The 23202-nt window shown below is 44.6% G+C and overlaps 1 protein-coding gene across 2 annotated transcripts in view; it reads left to right on the forward strand.

Moving 5' to 3' along the window:
- Positions 1-21437, forward strand: part of LOC137624425 (eukaryotic translation initiation factor 2 subunit 2-like) — a 45445-nt gene extending 24008 nt beyond the window's left edge. The window contains exons 3-9 of one of the 2 annotated variants that reach the window (XM_068355172.1): positions 1254-1526; positions 18240-18269; positions 18709-18848; positions 19574-19703; positions 20028-20091; positions 20261-20399; positions 21068-21437. In XM_068355172.1, the coding sequence (XP_068211273.1) occupies positions 1254-1526; positions 18240-18269; positions 18709-18848; positions 19574-19703; positions 20028-20091; positions 20261-20399; positions 21068-21118 (827 nt within the window). In that variant the 3' untranslated portion in view covers positions 21119-21437. The remainder of the gene's footprint in view (positions 1-1253; positions 1527-18239; positions 18270-18708; positions 18849-19573; positions 19704-20027; positions 20092-20260; positions 20400-21067) is intronic. The other variant, XM_068355173.1, reaches the window with a different exon arrangement.
- Positions 21438-23202: the final 1765 nt, after the last annotated feature.

Consider the following 23202-nt stretch of genomic DNA (forward strand, 5'->3'; position numbering starts at 1 on the left):
CCCGTCACGTCGCCCTACAGCACGATGTTGGATACATCGCAACGTCCCTCGCCTTCGAGTAATACTACTCTGTGACGCAGGTGCTACAAGCTGGAGTCTGGAAGCGTCTGATGACCTTCGCAGCCCGCTTCCTGCAGGGCGTGACCCACAGGAGTCTCGATACGTTTTCTATCGCTCTGTGGTGGCTACACAACAGCTGGTCTAACCTCAGGCTCCTTTTTGGACAGGTAGCAGAAGGTTGAGGGCATTGTTATCAGGTTTTAGTCTGCATGAACGAAAGAAGTATGTCTGGCCCTTACTTCTTTCTTCATCATCCCCTCTACGGGGAAGCAGCATCCTGGTCTCTGCATAGCTGACCTCGAACCTCTGCAGGTAAACCATGCTTCCTTGTGTTCCGAGTATTGAGTCAATACTGTCGCGTCCCCCATACCCTGACGAGGTGGTATTGGGAACGTCTTAACCCAGAGTTCCTTCTGGAACTCCAGGTCAACTGCCTAAGACGGGTCACACTTCTTCCTTCACACACAAGCTTACGTAGGCCACATGGTTCCTTGCGGTGCAAGGAACTTGTGAGGTGCAGGGACTCCTTTTCTCGAGTGCGACTCACTCGGATTCTGAGTCCCCGGGTAAAGCCAAAGCCAGTATGGCTGGGGACTTTCCACCCTTCCTAAGGGATAAGTCACCCTTTGTAAATAGCGTGGTTTGTATTTCGGTTACGGAACAAATGACAAATTCGAAGATAATTTGTATTTTTCCTAACCATACAAACCTTAGCTATTTACACATATTTGCCCGCCAGCCCTGTCCCCCAAGACAAGTCCTACCTCTAAGTGAAAGTGAGTATTCACCTGTGTGTGAGGGGGAGGAGGGGTAGCTAGCTACCACTCCCCTACCCCCCCGCTAACTAGCGCGGGGGTAATACACCCTCGTTAAATTCTAATGGCTCGCCATTTCAGCTACGCTAAAAGTAATACCCTTTGTAAATAGCTAAGGTTTGTATGGTTAGGAAAAATACAAATTATCTTCGAATTTGTCATTTTAAAACACATGGTGAACATGATAGAATTTTGAATGAATCTAACAAAGAATTGATATAATTCCATTATAGGAGCTGTTGTTAATCAAAACTGTTGTAACCTAAGAGTTTACTCTACTGTAGTCTTTATTATCATGTATTAGGTCTTTTATTGTCTGTGAAGTATCACTTGGCTGTATCCAGAAATAAATGTTCTAATTGTACTATGGATTTCCAGATATTGAACTCTTTGGCAAGAAAAAACCCAAGAAAAAGAAGGCAAAACCTTTCAACTTAGACGAATTAAATGATGCCCTGCCTGACGGTAAAGAAACTTACACTGGTGGAGACGAAGAGAACATTGACCCTGCAACCACTGTGGTAGCAGAGGTAGAGGACTTCGATGTAGACATGGACTTCAGCAAGGCGAAAAAAAAGAGGACCAAGAAAAAGAAACTTGACACACTTATTGCAGAGGAGGATGCTATTGATGATAAAGATGGAGAATTGGGTAAGTTTTTGCCCGACCTTTGTGATATCTGTTTATGTAATGCAGCTCCTCCCTAGTGTGTCCCCTTTACATTAAATGAGAGTAGAATTACACCTATATACAAAAGGGCCTAACTTTCTTCGTCTAGAGTACCCTGAGGAATCCATTTGTCTTGCTTGTTTTTTAAAATTAGTGTGCTATACCTAGGAATTATTTTTTTTTTTCACTGAAAATTTTACATATTCAGGATATGCAAAGGACATATTATTTCTCATTAGTTTCAAATAAAATTTGTACTTGGGGTGACTTGGGTCTTGTGAGTAGTCCTTTATACTGCATATTGCAGGAAACATTAAACTGTATTTGTTCTTACATGAGTACAAACTTTTGTTAAGACGTTGATTCAAGTCCAGTTGAAACTCGTATGCTTATTACGAGGTGTTGAGAGTGGCCAGTAACTAACGCTAGGTGGGATGGATGCCCCACCCCCAGACTGGTACACTGAATAGAGATTTTGATTCCATCTGCCAAATAACAACCTATTAACTTCTCTTCAAGCTTTGTTGTTAAAAGTTTCTCTCTTTAACTCTAGGACAAGTCTTAATTCGGGGAATTCACGTTTCCCTTAGCAAAACATGCGAGTCTCTCCTTCGGGAGGAGTCTCAAAGTTTCAAATCCTGTTCCAGTTGACGACGCTGTGCTATTACTTTGGATTTCCCTGTGGTTACAGGGTTTATCCAGAGAAAGGCTAGCCTAAATAATCACTCCCTCGAAGGGTAATAAAACTTCAGCGTCTTATGACATTGTCATTGGGTCTGAACTTGAGTGGCTGGTCAATATTCCGCCCTCGAGTTAGACTTCGTGGATTGTCCAACTCCTTACAAGTCAATGAAGAAGACTGTATCAGGTAGGAACATGTTCTCCTTCCCGAAATAGAGGCACGCTCATTACGAGAACGCCATCTCATCTGTTAGCTATTGCTTGCTCTTATGAGGGCACCATCTCGCCTGTTTGCAGTTGCACACACTTTTCACCTCTGATGTTCATTATCACACACATCTACAGAAACACTACCCTCTAATCTACTCGCAATTGATATCTCGTCATTTCACCTGCTCACATTCAGTTGTACACCATCTCACCTGAGGAAGCAGTCTGAATCTTCCTTTTTACCGGTCTGGATTTTGATCAGGAAAGTTAAGATTTGCGAAGCCCCCAGATCTCCAATTGTTGTGGCCTGATGGGTAACGTCTATGCCTGGTGTTTTCCAGTCAGAGGTTAGAGTCCCACTCAGACTCTTTAGTGCCTTGTGATAAGGTTGGGGAGCCTGTAGGTTTATCTGCTGAGTCATCAGCAGCTATTGCCTGGCCCTCCATGGTCCTAGCTTGGGTGCTGATCATATGTAATATGGTCAGTCTAGGGCATTGTCCTGCTTGCTTGGGTAATGTCACTGCCCCTTGCGTCTGTCATTCATGAGTGACCTTTAGACAGGAAGTTGGCTATAGACCAATTGCACTGTGGCTCCTCAGTGTTTGAGGCAAAGACTTGATTCCCTTGGTCTGAGCTAGCCAAGGAAGCTTTCGATACGGCCGATATGCATGTTTCATCTCGTGAAGACTCCCTAAGGGTAGGCCAGCCTTCTAAGAGCCAGCCACCAGCATTTTTGAGGCACAAGCGTTGTTGTGTAACACGGGACTCTCATCCCTCTCTCTTGCCTCATGACCAGGTGGTTGCTACCTTGACCTTTGTTGATGTTGGCTGAAAGGTTCATAGCTCAGCACCTTAAGTTTACAGCTTTGGATGCCACAGCAATATCAACCCTTCAAGTAACATCCTGGCTAGAATACTGGTATGGGGGAATGGGATATTTATCCTCAAGTGAAGACTTTGTGGACTCGATTTGGCAGTTCAAGTCCAACGCTCTGTCAGGAGCAAAATCAGTGGGTTTTTATGTCCACCTGGTGGCTAACTGAATTCTGAAGAAGCGAGACGTGGTTGCCTCCAATTTTGCGAGACAATTAAACCAGAAAGATGTACTGAACTGGAAAAATATGTAGTTCAAAGGACTGCTGTTCTTGGAGCAGGTAGTGCTTACTAGTCAGAAGTGTTATGGGAAGTCAAACCAAGATTTATGTTTCCACTGAGTGGCGGTGTTTAGGAGATCACAAACAACTGCTTCCGGTCCTCTCTCCCTTGTAGACAAATTTCGGGTGCAACTTCTAGACCGGAGTAGAATAGAAGCGACTTCAGAGCCGCACCATCGACATTGCGGAACCCTGCCGATTTTAGTCGGTTTTTTCATCAACAGAGGGGTCAACCTCAACCATAGAGGCAGAGGCAGTCTTTAAGTGCGGGCCAGCAATTCATCCATTCAGCCACCACCAATGGCGGATGCCTGACAGAGGTGGATTAGGTGGCACTTTCAGGGAGCAGAGCAGTGTCTGGTGTACATTCAGTGTTCAGTTACTGCCTCCAATTTACAAGCTCTCCCCATCTCCTTATTCCAGCTCTTAGGATGTGGTCCTTCTATTACTGAGAAACAAAGGAATACCTCAGTATGCATTCAGAGGTGCAGACTATAGTCCTAAAGAGCACTATAGTAGTAGTCTAGGATGGGTATCCAATCTTTTTCAGCCATCTGTTTCTGGTCGAGAAAGCATCGGGTTTGGGTACTCATAATAGATATCTCAGCATGGGTAGACATTCTTAGGAAGAACAATAATCCCAGAGATATATACTTCCAATCCTGATAAATCATTCTTCAAAGAAGTACAGGTTATCAACTTACAAACTTATTGGGTTCCAAGAAACTGTTAAGTCCAATTTTGTTAAATTTTGTTCTAGGTTAGGCCTAACCTAAATTCCATTCCTATGATTTTCAGCTACAAAAGTCAACAAATAGTCTGGTTTCATATGAAATAGATATCAGGTTATAACAAATGTTTTGCTTACTGTATTAAATGATATTGTTTTATTACTGTATTTCTTCCATCGTATCTGTCATTTTCAGTTGACTTTGTGATTGTAAGTTGAAGACCTGCTGTATCCACACTTTATCCAGGAAAGTAAAGTCTTTCAGTTTAAAGTTCTTTGCTCGTGGCTGTCCATAGCATCCTGGTGTTCACCCGACTGTTTACTTTGGTGTTAGCATGGGCTCATGCCAACGAAATCGTTTGATTTGACATCTAGACGAGTGGCTGATACTGGCAGACTCGGTTCCAACTTTTTCATCTTTGGGGCAGACTTCTCTCACTTAGTTGTGATCTTGGGATTGTGATGAATTTGGAGAAACCCAAGCTTTCAAAGCAAATAATGATATACTGTACCTGGACAGGGGACATAACAGGGTAACAGAAAATGTTTATCCCTCCCAGGACAGGTACCTTGATTCAAAAAGGTAGCTCAGCCTTTCTTCCATCAGTCCCAGTTAGCAGCACAACAATGGAACTCGATCACTTGACAGTAGAGAAACAAGTTCTTCATGGTCTTCTCCATCTACTATCTTTACAGTGTTGCATAAAAGATAGTGGTCGTAAACCACAACTCTCCCCGGACCCTGGTACCAATCGAGCGCTACACCAAACTCGACCAACTAGATGAGGAGAATTTGTTTTGGGGTTCTCCATTAGTGTTCCCATCCTGATCTTCCGTTTACAGAGGTGTAAACGAGAGGATGGTCCCGATCTAATGGGCTATCTGACATCAGGGCAATGGTCACAAGAGGACAGTCTCTTCACATCAATGTCCTGCAGTTGAAGTCAGCTTACCTAGTACTTCAACGCTTCCAGTATCTTTAAGTCGGTTGCTTTGATGAACAACAGTACAACCATAGTGGCTTATGTCAACGAAAAAGACAGTACAATATCACAGACTCTGCCAAATAGTGGTATTGGTGCTCAAATGGGCAGTCCACAATGCAGTAGTCTTCTCACCCTGGTTCATTTCTGGCGAGAGAAAATACACTATGCCATAGCAGACACAAAGGCTCTGATACTTGGGTCAGAATGATCTGCATCCCCAAGCAACAACGAAGCTCCCAACCTTGTGGTGTTTCCCAACAATAGACCTGTTGACTACAAGTCTCAACAGAAAACTGGCAGTGTTATTGCTCACCAGTGCCAGACCCAGCAGCAGCACTTGAGTATGTGTACTGTACTAGCATTCATAGGAAGACCTCGATGTCAATGCTTTTCCTCTCTTTTGTCTTCTTTGTAGGGTGAAAAACAAAGTTTCTTCATCCAAGGACCTAAAGTTGACTAAAGCTCCGAAATAGCCTCAAGCAGAATGGTTCCAGACCTTTAGCATCTACTAGTGGAGCTTCCTAGAGAGTTCCTCTAAGCGGCACAACCTGCCCCGTCAGCCCAACCTATAGACGTTCCACAACTGTGGAATTCCTATCACTTCATAGGGGTAGGGTATCCAGCAGCTCTTCTAAGAAAAGAGGTTTGTCAAGCGAGACAACAGGAGACATGCCTCAGGAAATCCACCAGCGACATTTATCAAGTGAAGCGGACCATCTTCTGTGCTTGATGGTGAAGGAATACTTCTCTTGGAGCCTCTATTCCACTAGTGGCAGATGTTTTAGCATACAAGGGAAAGACTTTTCTTCGTTTTAATGATAATAGGGTATTGTTTGTTTTTTAGTCAGGTACTGAGAGGAGTGGATATTTCCTCATCATGGGAAATATCTGTACTTGTCAGGAGTATAGAGTAGACCTGTCCTCCCTGTAAGATTTGACCTCCAGCTTGAGATGTAACCAAGATCTTGCCGTATTTGAAGAGAGCTCCTTATGAACTATTGATGCAAAACTCAAATAGGGACCTTACTCTAAAAACTGATTTACTGCTTACCCTGGTATCAACAAAGCAGGTAGGCAACTTACAAATTTTTATAATTATTCTCTCATTCTGAACACTGGAGGTAGGTCTTTCTATCTTTTGTTCCTGACTTGTAGCTGACTCAAAATCTGTCTATCCTGGATTCCTGGTTTTCATCCTTTACAGTATCTTCACAATGAAGTAACCAATGATCCTAAAGGGTTACCTCTGTGCCCTGTAAGGGTTCTAAGGGTCTTACCTTAAAAGAACCCAGGTTGCAGACCTATTTGTAAGCACTTGTAGAGTAAAAAAGTCACCAAAAGTACAATCTCCTTTTGGCTATGGAAGACTGTTAACAGCATTATACCCTAGATCCCCCTGGAGGATCAGAATAAGTTAAAGTGATTGCCTATGAAATTAGAGGAGTTGGTGTTACTCTCGATGGCCCAAGTTTTATATGCTGGAGCATGTAAGTGTCAGAGCACCATCATTATGCATTATTTGCAAGAATGCGCTCACAGGTCATTGGACATGTTTTCACTCAGGCCTGTGATTGTTGCTCAGCAAGTGGTGATGTGACTCTAACTCCTTTACAGGACCAAAAGTATCACTTCTAAGATAGCGGTTACAGTGAACCCTCGTTTATCGCGGTAGATAGGTTCCAGACCCGGCCGCGATAGGTGAAAATCCGCGAAGTAGTGACACCATATTTACCTATTCATTTAACATGTATATTCAGACTTTTAAAACCTTCCCTTGTACGTAGTACTGTTAACAAACTACCCTTTAATGTACAGAACACTTAATGCATGTACTACAGTACCCTAAACTAAAACAGGCACAAATATTAAAGGCGATTTTATATCATGCGTTTCCTAAACACGCCAAAAAGCACGATAAAAAATGGCAACCAATGTTTTATTTACGTTTATCTCTGATCATAATGAAGAAACAAACGCATTTACACATCTGTGTATTGGTTAGTTTTTGCATCGATTATATTGATTATTCAGTACAGTGTGTTGATTTTGTTATTACCTACCAATGTTTTACTTAATTTTTCTTAGGACTTCCAAATGAAATGTTTTTCTTTGTGACGCTGCCTGAAACGACGGCGTCATAAAGTACGCTCAGTAAACAAATGAAGGCATTTAACGCGCATGATGAAAGTGATAAATAATGATATTACATTAAAAGCTTTTAGAAAATATGTTATTACAAATATTATTTACCGTATCTATAAAAAATCATACATACGTAGCAAAGCAGGAAAACAATTTACGAAAGAGAGAGAGAGAGAGAGAGAGTTGTTTTACGTATGTAAATGTAAATTTAAAAAAAAAAAATAGCCCGATTTCATATAAAATAGGTTATTACAAATATTTTACTTTATCATATTACAGTAATCTGTATAATACTGTAAAGTTCAGTACAGTATGTTGTTGTTATAGTCGTGGCGATGAAATTCTCACGAAACAAAAACACGGCATTCCATACAACAGCTGATTCTCTCTCTCTCTCTCTCTCTCTCTCTCTCTCTCTCTCTCTCTCTCTCTCTCTCTCTCTCTCTCTCTCTCTCTCGTGTTATACAATACTTACATATAGATGAAGAAACTAAAATTAGTTTTCTTAGTGTCAATTAAATACGAAACGAAAAAGTTAAGCCGAGTTTACATCCATTTCAATCATTGCTAAAAATACGGCATCCAATTTCATCAGCAAACCACTATTTTTTGGGAAACATCACTTTATTCTAGAAAATTGCTACTCTTTAAATAGTTGATTGCACATTAAGAAAGCATGTACTTCTGTTTTTAAATTTCGGGTGCGTTTTAAAAATCGAGTATTGTTGACTTCTTTTTGTTTTACTTTTGGCTGTGATCAGATCAGCTGATGTCTATCTGCCGCTCTTGAGAGTGTACGAATACACTAACAAAGTATCGTTTATACCATTTCTTAACTTATTCAAACCGTCTACAGTATACAGTTGATATTACATAAGCACCAATGTGTTATAACCTATAAAATTTGTTTGTTTGTTACATTTAAAACAACACACACTCTCTTCTCTCTCTCTCTCTCTCTCTCTCTCTCTCTCTCTCTCTCTCTCTCTCTCTCTCTCTCTCTGGGCTACTTTTCACTACCTCCCATTCCTTACCTCTCTCTCTCTCTCTAACAAATGATATCTTTGTTGCTCCTCAAAGTTTCATTTATATTGAAAATCAATCATGATTCAATTTTCCTTACTGTCTCCAATCTCGCACCATCGGTCACATCGCGGTATTTTCGAAATTTCCGGAAAATCCGCGATTTTTGTATATACATGCGTTATGAAAAAAATCCGCGAATTGGTGAATCCGCGATGATCGAACTGCGAAGTAGCGAGGGCTCACTGTACAATGTAATTCAAGGTCAAGAGTCTAGTCCTCCCCCCCCCTCTTTTTTTTTTTTTTTTTTTTTTTTTTTTTTTTTTTTTTTTTTTTTTTTACACACACACACACACACACACATGCATAGATAAGAGGTAAGCATCACCTTTAGCTAGCTGCTTTTGTATCCTTTTTAAATAGAAGTGTTCGTTCTACCTTCCTTGTTAAGAGGGGGAGGATGGATATGTTCAGGCAAACCCATGAAACTGTGTATGCCATAATTGATTTTCTCCTTGGTTGCCTGTTCCATGGACCTGACGGTTGTATTGACCCTGGTTCGCATGGTGTCTAAGATGAAGTAATCTTGTTTTTCCTAACTATACAAACCTGAGTCATTTAATGTCTTGCTATCACCACCCTATACTGTATAGTCCTAGATGCAATTAAAGTGACTGTTCAGTGTACCAGCATGAGAGGGGGCTTCTTCGCCCCTGGCCGGTGATTATCTGCTACTGCTGACACCTCGTCATAAGTTTTATCTGCCGAGTTCTAGCTGCTCTTGTATTAACCTCCTAATTAAAGAACTTAGGATTGCATAGTTAGGGAAAACACAAATAATCTAAAATTTCTGGATTTTACAATAAGCGGAACACATTTGTTAGCCAGTTATATTAGGGGTGCAATTATGGTTGTGCTTATAGATGGACAATTGGGACAAGTAGGAGTCTTAAAGTTTTTTAGTGGTTTATACATACATACATATACCAAGGCACTTCCCCCAATTTTGGGGGGTAGCCGACATCAACAAAAAAACAAAAACAAAAAGGGGACCTACTCTCTACATTCCTCCCAACCTAACAAGGGACTCAACCGAGTTCAGCTGGTACTGCTTGGGTGTCACAGCCCACCCTCCCACATTATCCACCACAGATGAAGCTTCATAATGCTGAATCCCCTACTGCTGCTACCTCCGCGGTCATCTAAGGCATCTGAGGAAGCAGCAGGGCGTAACTGCGTCACAATCGCTCGCCATTCATTCCTATTTCTAGCACGCTCTCTTGCCTCTCTCACATCTATCCTCCTATCACCCAGAGCTTCCTTCACACCATCCATCCACCCAAACCTTGGCCTTCCTCTCGTACTTCTCCCATCAACTCTTGCATTCATCACCTTCTTTAGCAGACAGCCATTTTCCATTCTCTCAACATGGCCAAACCACCTCAACACATTCATATCCACTCTAGCTGCTAACTCATTTCTTACACCCGTTCTCACCCTCACCATTTCGTTCCTAACCCTATCTACTCGAGATACACCAGCCATACTCCTTAGACACTTCATCTCAAACACATTCAATTTCTATCTCTCCATCACTTTCATTCCCCACAACTCCGATCCATACATCACAATTGGTACAATCATTTTCTCATATAGAACTCTCTTTACATTCATGCCCAACCCTCTATTTTTTACTACTCCCTTAACTGCCCCCAACACTTTGCAACCTTCATTCACTTTCTGACGTTTATAATGATACCTAAAGTTGTAGTTGTTCCGTAACCGAAATACAAACCACGCTATTTACAAAGGGTATTACTTTTAGCGTAGCTGAAATGGCGAGCCATTAGAATTTAACGAGGGTGTATTACCCCCGCGCTAGTTAGCGGGGGGGTAGGGGAGTGGTAGCTAGCTACCCCTCCTCCCCCTCACACACAGGTGAATACTCACTTTCACTTTTGGCTCGGACTGTGACAGACGTCTCTGTCTTGGTCCTCGCTTGGCAGCCATTGTCTGTTTTGTCTTTACTTAATCGCTTACTTTTCTTTTACTCAATATATATGTAAACATGTTTTCATGTTTGTATATATATTTGAGTATAGAAATAAGTAAGTTTCCTTTTCAGATGTGTGTGTAGTGTACGATATCTACGTGGAGGCCTCGGCAGTTAGGCCACCACGGCCTAATTTTATGGGTTGCGATCGAGTTTGACTTCGGTCTTTCTCTCTCTCTCTCTCTTGAGGTCGTTCACCCTTTTACTATGTTTTACTACGCCCTTGTAGCTTCCTTCCCGTGTGGGTGGGGTTGCTACGCCGTACATTTTGTCTCAATTAGTTTATGAATCTAATTGTAGTTGTTAATTTTTCAGCTTGTAGAACGATTCCTTTCGGGGTTTTCGTTTTTTTCTTTAGTGTTCATTCATTTTTAAATTACATAATTACATAGTTACATAATTATAATTGTTATAATTCTGTTTTGGTTACAGCTCTCCTTCCGCGAGTGTAAGTGGTTGTGAGGGCACGTGCCTATTGTGTAATTCTTGTTCCTTTTCCTCGGGATTCCTCTTCGGAGCCTTCCCGGGGGAATGAATGTGTACTAATATTATTTGTTTTATTTTTTACAGTTACCGATCTAGTTCGTTTCTGTAATATAGCAACGGTGTGAGCTGTCTGGTTGAGTCCTGGGGATTCGGCTGTTGCTGCCTCCCCCTTGTATTGTCGTCAGGGGCGTGTCTCCTTCTACTGGTAGTACTCCCGTGTCGACGGACAGCTCTCCAGTTCATTTTAGAACAGTCAGGAGGCTTGCCTCCTTGGGCGGATAACTTTCCTTCCGAGGGAAGTTTTTTCCTGTCCAGGCTTGAGCTTTTCCTCTTTTGGGGGGTTCTTCTCTTGCCTTTTTTTCGTGCGACTATGCTCTTGGTGCTGAGCGGTCGCACCTGCAGTTTCGCTCAAGGGGCTGGGCAACTGCAGGATCTCCTCTTCGGAGGATTGCCCCTTTTAGGTCACTGGCTGACCAGTCTCTTCCACGAAGTGTTTCTCTTTCGTTCGCGAGAGAGTACACTCATAGAGACTCCTCTTCGGAGGTTTCTTCTGTTGCTGTTGCTGTTGGCCTCCCTCGCCGTAAGGCCCTCCGTCCGCCTCGTCGTAAGGGCCTCTCATCTCCCTATAAGGGTGTTTGAGGCGCCTTTTTGAATCTCCGTTTGCAGCCTACAACTTCTTTTTCTCGATCTTCCGTCTTGGTGCAGATGGACAGCAGTCTAATCTCGTCTTCCGACGGGCAACGGTCTTCCCGACGGACAACGGTCTTCCCGACGGACAGCGGTCTTCCGACGGACATCAGTCTCCCGGCGGACAACGATCCCTTCGGGGCAAAGGGTTGCCCCCACGGGGGTTCTTCCCTTGCGTGTCAGGGTTTCCCTGCGCGCCCTTCTGTTCGTCAGCGCTCTCCTGTTCGTCAGCGCTTTCAAGATGATCTTCCCTGCAGTTCCTGTTACGTGCCCTGTGCGCCCACGTTCGCCCTCGCGATCTAGAACTTAGGTTCAGGTCGGGGTCAAGGACTCTTCTTCTTTGCGCGGGCTTCCACGCGTAGCCTTCTGCTCGTCAGCGATCATCAGCTCGTCAGCGATCATCAGCTCGTCAGCGATCATCAGCTCGTCAGCGATCGTCAGCTCGTCAGCGATCATCAGCTCGCCAGCGATCTCCGGATCGCCCACGTGTGTTACAGCTGGCACGCCAACGTTCTCCAACACTTCTGAAGGAACATGGTTCGCCAGCTACTAGCTCAACTGCGGATGCTGATCGCCATCGCGCGACCCTCAACTGCGGATGCTGATCGCCATCGCGCGACCCTCAACTGCGGATGCTGATCGCCATCGCGCGACCCTCAACTGCGGATGCTGATCGCCATCGCGCGACCCTCAACTGCGGATGCTGATCGCCATCGCGCGACCCTCAACTGCGGATGCTGATCGCCATCGCGCGACCCTCAACTGCGGATGCTGATCGCCATCGCGCGACCCTCAACTGCGGATGCTGATCGCCATCGCACAACCCTGAACGATTGCCCGCTTCGCATGCTGCTCCTCATCGCACAACCCTGAACGATCGCCCTCTTGCGGATGCTGATCACCATCGCACCCTTTCACGCGATCATTCACCTGCGCATGCTGCTCGCCATCGCACAACCCTGAACGATTGCCCGCTTCGCATGCTGCTCCTCATCGCACAACCCTGAACGATCGCCCTCTTGCGGATGCTGATCACCATCGCACCCTTTCACGCGATCATTCACCTGCGCATGCTGCTCGCCATCGCACAACCCTGAACGATTGCCCGCTTCGCATGCTGCTCCTCATCGCACAAACCTGAACGATCGCCCTCTTGCGGATGCTGATCACCATCGCACCCTTTCACGCGATCATTCACCTGCGCATGCTGCTCGCCATCGCACAACCCTGAACGATTGCCCGCTTCGCATGCTGCTCCTCATCGCACAACCCTGAACGATCGCCCTCTTGCGGATGCTGATCACCATCGCACCCTATCACGCGATCATTCACCTACACATGCTGCTCGCCATCGCTTACCGCCAGCGATCTTCTTCACCTACGCGGCAGCACGATCCCTCGCCGTCACGCCCATTCGCCTGCGCGCCCGCGCGATCGCTCGCCTGCGCGCCCGCGCGATCGCTCGCCTGCGCGCCCGCGCGATCGCTCGTCTGCGCGCCCTCGCGACCGCTCGCCTGCGCGCCCTCACGACCGCTCGCCTGCGCGCCCCGCGCGACCACTCGCCTGTGCGCCCGCGCGACCATTCGCCTTTGCGCGACCGTTCGCCCTCGCGCGACCATAGTTCGCGGCGAATTCCACAGCCGGTGGTAGCAGCAGGGACGCGTGCTCCTAGGCGGCACTCGGGATCACCTCCATCCAAGCACAGGTTGGTAGTGCAGGACGAAGACAGGTCAGTACAGCATTTTTCCCACCTTCTTTTCAGGCAGGAACCGTCGTGTCCTCTCCAAAGGATCGCCCGATCCCTTTCACCTTAGCGAGGATTTCGGACTCTGTGTCCTTGGAGCAGCAGACATGGTTTGATCCGCTGGCACGGGCGTTAATGAGGTTTATGAAACCAGCACTCACCGGCCAGGGTAACAAACCAGCGGCTGTCTCTCCTACGCTGAAGAGAAAGAGAGGAGTGGACTTCGTGGTGACTTCCCCCAGGGCGAAGTTGGTTCCCAAGAGGTCGGTCTCGAGGGTCCCCTCTCCTGCACGAGTACTCTCTCCTTCTCCCGCCCTGGAAGGATTTTTGGCGGGGGGGCTTTCCGTTGAAGATTTCTCCATCGGACAAGGGGTGACTGCTTACCTCTTCCTCTGGGAGCTTACCAGGTTCTTTCCCTCCTCGGTTACGGCCCGAGGTTTGGTTCAAGGAAGCTACAGGAAGATCAAGGGTACTTTCCTCCTCTCGAGCTCAGGCACCTTGGCCTTTCGTCGTTAAGTATCTACTTGCGGACAAGCTCGATGTTGTACCATCTGGACGCACTGACTGAAGGCTTCCTTCGGGTGTCTCATCTGTGGAGGTCAACGACCTCAGACACCCTTCCATCCTTGAGAAGAGTTTTGTCTTTGCCCAAGGACAGAGACTTAAACATCTGCTGTGCGGAGTAAATCGACTTCCGGTTTCACTCCTCCAAGGCGCTTTCTTCCAGACTCTGCAGGGCTCCAGCTCCCTTTTCTTTCAACCACGTCGGCCTAAGCTATCGGCTACGACAACTGGGACAAGGTGTCCAATTGCAGTTTCCTCCTGTCAGGAACAGATGGCACGGGAGACTCCCCCGGGGGGGCATAGTCCTAAAAGGAGTTCACGAACTCTAGGATTGCAGGTTTTTTCGCTGGGAGGATGCTTAAGGTTACTCATCCGAATGACAGCTTCCCGATGCCCATTCCCGCACAATCTCTGTGAGTAGCCAAGGATATCGCGCCTGCCGTCTCTGTCAGCGAATTCAGTGTCTCTGAACCTCTATGCCATAGCATCAGCAGAGTTGCCCGGTTGGGCAGAATGATCCATACCTTAGGCGAAGGTCTTCCTTAGGATCATCGACGGCTTCACCCCCGGCCCCCTCAGTCGATCCTTTCTTGTAAGGAAGGATCTGAGAGGGGACGTCCATAGTCGACCTCTCAGCCCTGATCAAGTTTGTCGAACAAACTTCGGCCAGCGTAGACCAGCAGAATCGATCAGACTGGTAACGAGGCGACAGGACTCCTTTAACCCCGGATCGGAAGGACGGGTACTTTCAGTTTCCATTCCATCCATCTTCCAGGGTGCTCGTCGAATTCAGCCTAAACTGCAAGTATTCCTGCTTATGATGCAGTGTGGCTATCCCGCCGTGGCATAGCAGGTTTGTTTCCCCAGAGAACTCTCCCTGCCTTCCTCTTGGCCGCTCAGGTGCAGACTTCCGCCTCCTCTGCTGTTTGGAGGGCTGGTCAACTCCGGTAGGCTCGGGTTTCGACCTGATTCAGCGCCGGGAAAAGCTTCCGAATGCTGACCATGAGTGTGGGCTCATGGTATTTTGCTTGGAGCCTTCTCTTCCTCTGCCTCAACATCTGGAGTATCTGGCCATGATATTGAGTCAACCGCCTTACCACGTTGGAAACCCCGCTTCTCGTCCGTCCAGCGAGGTTAAGCAACGTCGGTACTTGGATGGGTGACCACCTGGGGACGCCAGATTCTGTTACCACATCCTCCGAGCCTTCCTTTCGGTTCACCGTGGCAAGACTGAGGAGAGTCGCAGTACCTGTTCTCAGTCAAGCAGAGTTTTCAGCCCTACCTTGGAACGTTTCCTAGTTCTTCTTTCCTCATTGACCCGTTTATAGTCCGAACGGTCGCCTCAGGATAAGTTCCATGTGGGGCGATCCAAGTTCCGGTGGCTTCAGGCAATGTTTAACCGGACTCCCTGGCCCTATGGGACCAGCGGAACTATTAAACCTGCAATGGGTGTTGACCTATGGAGCCTCTTGATGGTAGTGGATATTCTCGTCCTTTCCCCACATTCTTGATGCGGTTCTCGGACTCGTCAAAGGAAAGGGGGGGGGGCATGTTCCGGTCCAGGCCTATGGTCAAGACCTGAAGGATACCTCTCCATCATTCAGGCAGGCTTAAGGGCCTTAGTCTGGCCCCTCTTCAGATCCTACCGCTCCTGCCAAGTCGCCCCGTTGCGTGTCGACTTCATGCTAACCAGCAGGGGACGCATTTTCACACCTTCACATCTTGCAGTAGAGATATCGGGATGATTGAGATTCTCTCAATTCCACCATCGGCTCTCTCATTCCAGGCAGGGGAATGTTTCTCTCAGACTATCCGAGCAGAGCCTCATAGAGAGAGTGTACCTAGGGGTCTTTGACCTTGGGTAACCAGCAAGTGCTGGTCTGGGGGACCTGATCGCGACAGCTTGGAACCTCAAGCTTCCGCTAGTTTTCCCCCCAGTCTCAGACCCCGAGACTGGCAAGATGCATTCCGGTGATGGTGGGACAACTTCGACGCCTGCGTCTTCCCTCCTTTTTGTCTGCGGACAATGGGTCTCAACAAAACCAGGTTGTCTGTCAACCTTTCAATGGGAGAGCTCCACTGGGACTATGTGCAGAACGGTTTCTGGACCCTCTGCTTCCCCTGACGGAACTCCCGGGAGAGCTTCTCCCACGGCGCAGACTACTCAAGCAACCACACTGCGACATCTCTCCCGAACCGGGGCGTCGCTTCGGCTTCATGCCTGGAGACACTACGCTTCCTCCTCTAGAAGAGACAACCCGCTACAGTCGCGGTACGGAGGTCGCGTCATCTGCGATAGTCATCCACAGGGGTCTCCCAGGCAAAGTGAAGAGTCTAAGGTGGTTGGTGCCGTGGGAGATATACTTCTTCCCGTGAGGCCTCTTCTCCAGCAATAACGGTCTTATTGCCTTTCGGCGGGAGGAAACTCCTTTCCGCTCTTGGCAATGAAGCCTGTCGCTCAGCCTTTCCCTGACCTTCAGGCTTAAAGGAATAACTTTTTCCTGCCCGCTGGATCTATCCTCGCTCATGCGAAGCTACGATCGTCCCTGCCCTAGTCGGAGGAAGACCTCCAACTTGGAGCATGGCTCGGACTTTTAGTCCTTTAAGAGATCTTCTCAAGACCCTTTTACGACAGGCCTCGGATTGTATTCCGCCCTGGGTCTTCTGCTCACTCTGGCCACGGCCAGTGTGTGAGCAATCTTCTTGGTCTCTTACTACTCCCCCCCTTTCTAAGGAAGAGGGGAAGGCAACATTCAGGCTCGCTCCTGAGTTGTTGGCTAGACTCAGAATCTGAGGGTCCCGACCCTTCGGTCCGATTCATTCAAGATTTTGAGTCTCCATTCTGTGTCTGATGTCCCAAGACCTTCTCTTTCTTGCCAGTACAGGAATCGAGAGGTTAGCGCTGGGAACAGCTGCAGTTTGGCCTCAGTTGCAGCCGATTTGGGAACACAAGGAGGACATGGGGGGAGAGTCACCAGTATACCTCTTCAGCCCGGACTCAAGGACATTCATCTCGACCTGTCTTCAGACCCTCCCCCGTCACGTCGCCCTACAGCACGATGTTGGATACATCGCAACGTCCCTCGCCTTCGAGTAATACTACTCTGTGACGCAGGTGCTACAAGCTGGAGTCTGGAAGCGTCTGATGACCTTCGCAGCCCGCTTCCTGCAGGGCGTGACCCACAGGAGTCTCGATACGTTTTCTATCGCTCTGTGGTGGCTACACAACAGCTGGTCTAACCTCAGGCTCCTTTTTGGACAGGTAGCAGAAGGTTGAGGGCATTGTTATCAGGTTTTAGTCTGCATGAACGAAAGAAGTATGTCTGGCCCTTACTTCTTTCTTCATCATCCCCTCTACGGGGAAGCAGCATCCTGGTCTCTGCATAGCTGACCTCGAACCTCTGCAGGTAAACCATGCTTTCTTGTGTTCCGAGTATTGAGTCAATACTGTCGCGTCCCCCATACCCTGACGAGGTGGTATTGGGAACGTCTTAACCCAGAGTTCCTTCTGGAACTCCAGGTCAACTGCCTAAGACGGGTCACACTTCTTCCTTCACACACAAGCTTACGTAGGCCACATGGTTCCTTGCGGTGCAAGGAACTTGTGAGGTGCAGGGACTCCTTTTCTCGAGTGCGACTCACTCGGATTCTGAGTCCCCGGGTAAAGCCAAAGCCAGTATGGCTGGGGACTTTCCACCCTTCCTAAGGGATAAGTCACCCTTTGTAAATAGCGTGGTTTGTATTTCGGTTACGGAACAAATGACAAATTCGAAGATAATTTGTATTTTTCCTAACCATACAAACCTTAGCTATTTACACATATTTGCCCGCCAGCCCTGTCCCCCAAGACAAGTCCTACCTCTAAGTGAAAGTGAGTATTCACCTGTGTGTGAGGGGGAGGAGGGGTAGCTAGCTACCACTCCCCTACCCCCCCGCTAACTAGCGCGGGGGTAATACACCCTCGTTAAATTCTAATGGCTCGCCATTTCAGCTACGCTAAAAGTAATACCCTTTGTAAATAGCTAAGGTTTGTATGGTTAGGAAAAATACAAATTATCTTCGAATTTGTCATATTAAACTAAAAATTGTATAGATTTACAAAACAGATACTACTTGTGGTTTTAAATAAATATATTTAGCTTTAGGTGAGGGGAACTTGTAAGTGTATTTTCACCTTTGAGAAGCTGTATTAAAAAAAAAATTTATACATAAACTTGTTTTATTCATGCTCTCAGAGGAGGCTGTTGTATGTGAAGAAGTCAGAGGTGAGTTATGAATAATAATTTATTTATACTTACAAATGCCTACAGCCATTTTATAATATGAAAGATTATATGTCAGATTGATTATTGATTTTCTAAATAAACCATGTTTTATACTGTACCCATTTCTGGTACTGTAATTTGTAAGTTATGCTGGTAGTGTTTGTTTTTAGGTGTGTACATACAGTATATGTAAAAGATCCAATTCACTGACGTACAATATAAAAACTAGCTATTCAAATTTTTTAAGTGATAAAGTTAATCATTTAGGAAGAGGGTTTCATATTTCACGTAAAAATTATGTAAATTCGGGATTCCTACACATAAAGTAGGTTTATTAAGCTTCTATGTAGAATGGTCAGTATTTTACAAAAATGGCATTGTGGTAGGCTATGACATTTGTCAAAAGTTATGTGAACTTTACTAGTTTAATAATCTACAGAATCAGGCGATGGCTGGACGGGCACAGAAAGAGATTACACTTATGATGAGTTGCTAGAACGAGCATTCAACCAACTACGTGAAAAGAATCCTGAAATGGCCACCGGTGAGAAGAAAAAGTTCGTCATGAAACCCCCACAGGTGAGTTAATTTTTAAAAAATAGTTAATCTCATTTCCATAAACTGTGCAGTGCTGATAGCTAATTTGTTTGAATATTTATCTGCGCCAACAAAGTTGGGAGGTTATGTTTTCGTCCCTGTCCCTGTCTTTTTGTTTGTGAACAACTTCCTGACCACAATTTTACTCATTGAGTAGTGAAACTTTCAGGGATTGTTATGTTGAGAGGTGGAAGTGATTCATTTTTGAAAGTCTCTGGTCAAAAGTCAAGGGAGTTTTTTGCTCGACGGAATTAACCCTAACTTCAACCCCAAGTTCGCACATTACAATTTTACTTGAGTAGTGAAACTTTCAGGGATTGTTATGTTGAGATGTGAATGTTATTCAATTTTGAAAGCCTGGTAAAAAATCAAGGGGGTTTTTGGCTTGACTGAATTAACCCTAACTTCAACCCCAAGTTCGCACACGGTTGTCACTCAGACTTCAAATACGTGTAGGGTCTAAATTATTCTGGGAAAGGCAAGCTGGTTTCGAGAAATTAAGCTGCTATGGGGAGGTATACACTCTTGAGTGCTTTTTTTAGTTATATCTGTTATCAAGGCTTAATTACTCATGTCTTTTTTTTAACTAAAAAAAAAAAAGATAAAAGGGAAACCCATGGTGTGGCAATATTTTACAGACAAATTTTAAGAGATGATAAGTAAACAAGGATAGCACTTTACCCATGTTCTTTTATTCCCTATTACAGGTTGTAAGGATTGGTTCCAAAAAGACAGCCTTCGCCAACTTTTCAGAAATTTGCCGTCTTCTTCACAGATTGCCTAAACACGTACTTCAGTTTCTTTTGGCAGAATTGGGTACTTCTGGAAGTATTGATGGTAAGATCTGGGATTTGACGTGTCATAAAATATTTTAAATAATGGGATTGTTAGTATTGTTTACATTTTCTCAGTATAGTATTTAAAATGTCATGAGATTTATTTTGATTATCGGGATTGTTTGTCTTGTGCTTCTTTCCTCAACAGAAATTAAAAGGCTTGTATGTAAAGAAGTATTAGCAATACTAAAATTATATGGCCCTTGGTTTTATCCCTAGTATCGATAATTCCCTTCACCTTATCCTTGTAGTCTATTAAGAAGTGTATTGTTCTTGTTGAAATATTTAAAGATTTATAAAAAACATCCTTTTGTTCTTTTTCCAGGTAATAATCAGTTAATTATCAAGGGCAGGTTCCAGCAAAAACAAATAGAAAATGTTTTAAGAAGGTTAGTCTTTATATGATTAGTTTAAGTTTGGTATTCAAGCATTCAGTGTTTATCTGTCGTATATTGTATTCCCATTATAATAAATGTAGTATATTACTGGAATGACAGGATACAGGTTCATTGCATATGTATCTTCTGATGTCATTTAAAAGTTCAATTTCCTTTTCAGATACATTAAAGAGTATGTCACCTGCCATACATGCCGGTCTCCTGACACTATTTTACAAAAGGATGCTCGTCTTTATTTCCTCCAGTGCGAGCAGTGTAATTCGAGATGTTCTGTTGCCCCAATCAAGTCTGGTTTCCAGGTATGGTATACTTTTTTTATAGGTTTTTGCCTAATTATTTAGTTCAATGCTGTAGTGTAATTTTAGTCTGGTTCAATTATATTTTTGTTTTACTAATTTAAATTTTCTCTTGAAGCATTAGATCAGGGAACGAAACGCTTAATTTTCTGTGTAGCTGGTCAGTGTAATGATTGCTACTTTTACAAATAAGTTTGAGACAATTGTTGGGCGTAATTCACACATTAGCAGTAATTTTGATTCGGTGATTTGTCTGATGGCTGGAATTTTCGCATTTAAATTAGGTATTTCTTGTATGCAATAATTGCTATGATATACTTTTTACTTTTTTTTTTTTAATTATTAACCACTTGAGATGTTATATTCATATTTTGCATGTATATTACTTAATATAGTATTACTTTTAACGTTTAAAGGAGGAGGATTACAGGTCCTTAGCTGGGAGTATTACTAATTGTTAATTTTGTTAGTTAATGCTATTTCATTTTATATCGATTAATTTTGTTAGCCAAAGTTAGTTTGGTGCTATTGATATTCGTGTGATCTAGTAAGTTTGATCAAATATTTATATAAAGGATTTCATTCATCATATATATTTTTTATTCTTTACCAATTATCATTGAATATTTTTTCCTGTATATTTTTATTAATCCCTTTTTTTTTCTTTGCAGGCTGTTGCCAACAAACAACAGAGGCAAGCTATCAGAGCAAGCAAGAATTAGGAATTTGTATAGTTTTAGTATATTATATAAATTTTTTTGCTAGATCTTTATGTGCGTGGAAGTGGTTTTTAGCAGAAATTGTTGAAATATTATGGATGGAAGCGTTTGATAAACTTTAACAAAAACACATCATCGTTTAGGTCCCTTTGTTACTGTTTATGTAAACTTTTTATTCAGTTTCATTACATCTTTGATAGGGCTTTAGAAGTTTTCATATTTCAAATAAATATATGACAATATTCTGTTGTTGCTTCAAAAAATTGCAGTTTTTCATTAAAATGTACTAAAATTATAATAAAAAAATCTTACTTATAATCACTGTTAGACCTTTACTTGCATGTGTATGAGTTTTAGGGGAACTTGCTGAAGTTAGGAGATCTCTTTTGGGATTCCAATCAGTTACCTTGATATCCTTTCATGTCCTTCCAGGTACAAAATATCTTAGTTTACAAATATCTTTGGCCGAGAGCATATCAATGCAAATTGGTTCAGGAGCATAGTTTGGCTTGTGAGCTAAATTTTTGTGCCGTATATGCATGTTTTGTTGCCTAGCACAAAATCGCTGGCCCATAGACCAGACGTGGTATTGACGCCATTTTCAAGTGGTTTGTACCTCATTTGTCCCGATACAAATTCAAGCCCTTGTCCTTTTAAATGGAAAAAGTCCAGCTACCCTGTTGTGACTAGGGAGAAAAACAATGCATTCTGTAAGGGAGTGTGAGGGAGAAGGGGAGATTACATCATTATTCTGCATGGCTCATATCTATTCTAGTTCAAGCTGAGGTCTATCGGTTGAGTCACTTTCCACGAGCCAAGCTGATTTTTGCATTGTTACTGTTCTTACTTTTCATTTTCATTCTAGAGCAGTCCCGCAAAATGCAGAAGTGCCCTGTCCCTGACCAATGTTGCACCACGAGTTTGACCCCCAGTAGACCTACACTCCTTGCAGAGACCAACAGAATTGCTTCTCTTCAACTTACCCAGAATGTAGGAGTGCTGCAGCAGGAGAGAAAAGAAGTAAAAAAGATAGTTTGCCTTCCGAGACTGCAGCTGAGGCCGCTGAACCCATACCTTCTTCACCAGTCTCGGGATCCAAATGCATTTCTCCCTAATCAGCTCTGGTGGAGAGCACAGGTGTGTCTCCTAGTCCCCTGAGCTGGTCTGGTTATCCTACAGTCTTGAAGGCTTTCTTACTAATAAGTTACCTGGACCTCAGAGCTTTTATTTTCACAAGGGGAAGAGCCCACTTCCAGGAATAAGGATATCAGTACAGGACTCCTTAAGAAGGCAGAAAGGATAAGGGTGTTTATCCCGTGAAGACTATTTCGAGTACATTTGTACTTCGTCGTTCGCCACTGCATAGAGAGAACAACAGTTACAACCTCAGCTTCTTGGTTGATATTGATGGGGTTTTCCCAAGGACATCATGACCAGAAGGAAGAAATCCAGGATCTGTATCGCTGTAGCTGGACCACCACAATGTAGGATGACTCAAATCCCCCACACCTTCAGGTAACAAAAGTTGCACCACTAAATACCCCCCCCCCCCCCACTCGCCTGAGAAAAAGACTAACCGGAATACCAAGGCAACAAGAGCACACGTCACTACTCTTACGCATGCAGGATTTTCTCCTCTTTGAAGTAGACTTGTGCTCCCTTCACTTCTCTCTCTCCCAGTAGGAAGTATTGATGTGTGGAGGATGAGCAAGAGACCAGATCTAGCGATGGGATGGGAGTTGAGGCCCCTCCTACACAAGGAGCAGCATCGTGACTAATGATGCCTTAGTTCCTCCTGCAGGCACTGTACAGAGCGTGATCATCGCATAGATACCGAGACACACATCACGAGCTAAAGAAGATGGTGCCCACCCATGAAGACAAGAACACCATTCTTGCAATGGGGTGCGTGACAGCTACCCCCCCTCTGTTCAGTTCATGCTGTTGGAAGTCTGCTTCACCATGGTTGACTGGGGAAGGATTGTGCATCTCAGACAAGTCAGGAAGGAGAGACTCCTTAATTGCAACAAGTCGGTGTCTTCGTAAAGGAAGAGTACCGAGAAGCTATGCATGCCACCTTGGGGTGG

Source organism: Palaemon carinicauda, chromosome 31 (genome assembly GCF_036898095.1).
Source record: "Palaemon carinicauda isolate YSFRI2023 chromosome 31, ASM3689809v2, whole genome shotgun sequence".
NCBI lineage: Eukaryota > Metazoa > Arthropoda > Malacostraca > Decapoda > Palaemonidae > Palaemon > Palaemon carinicauda.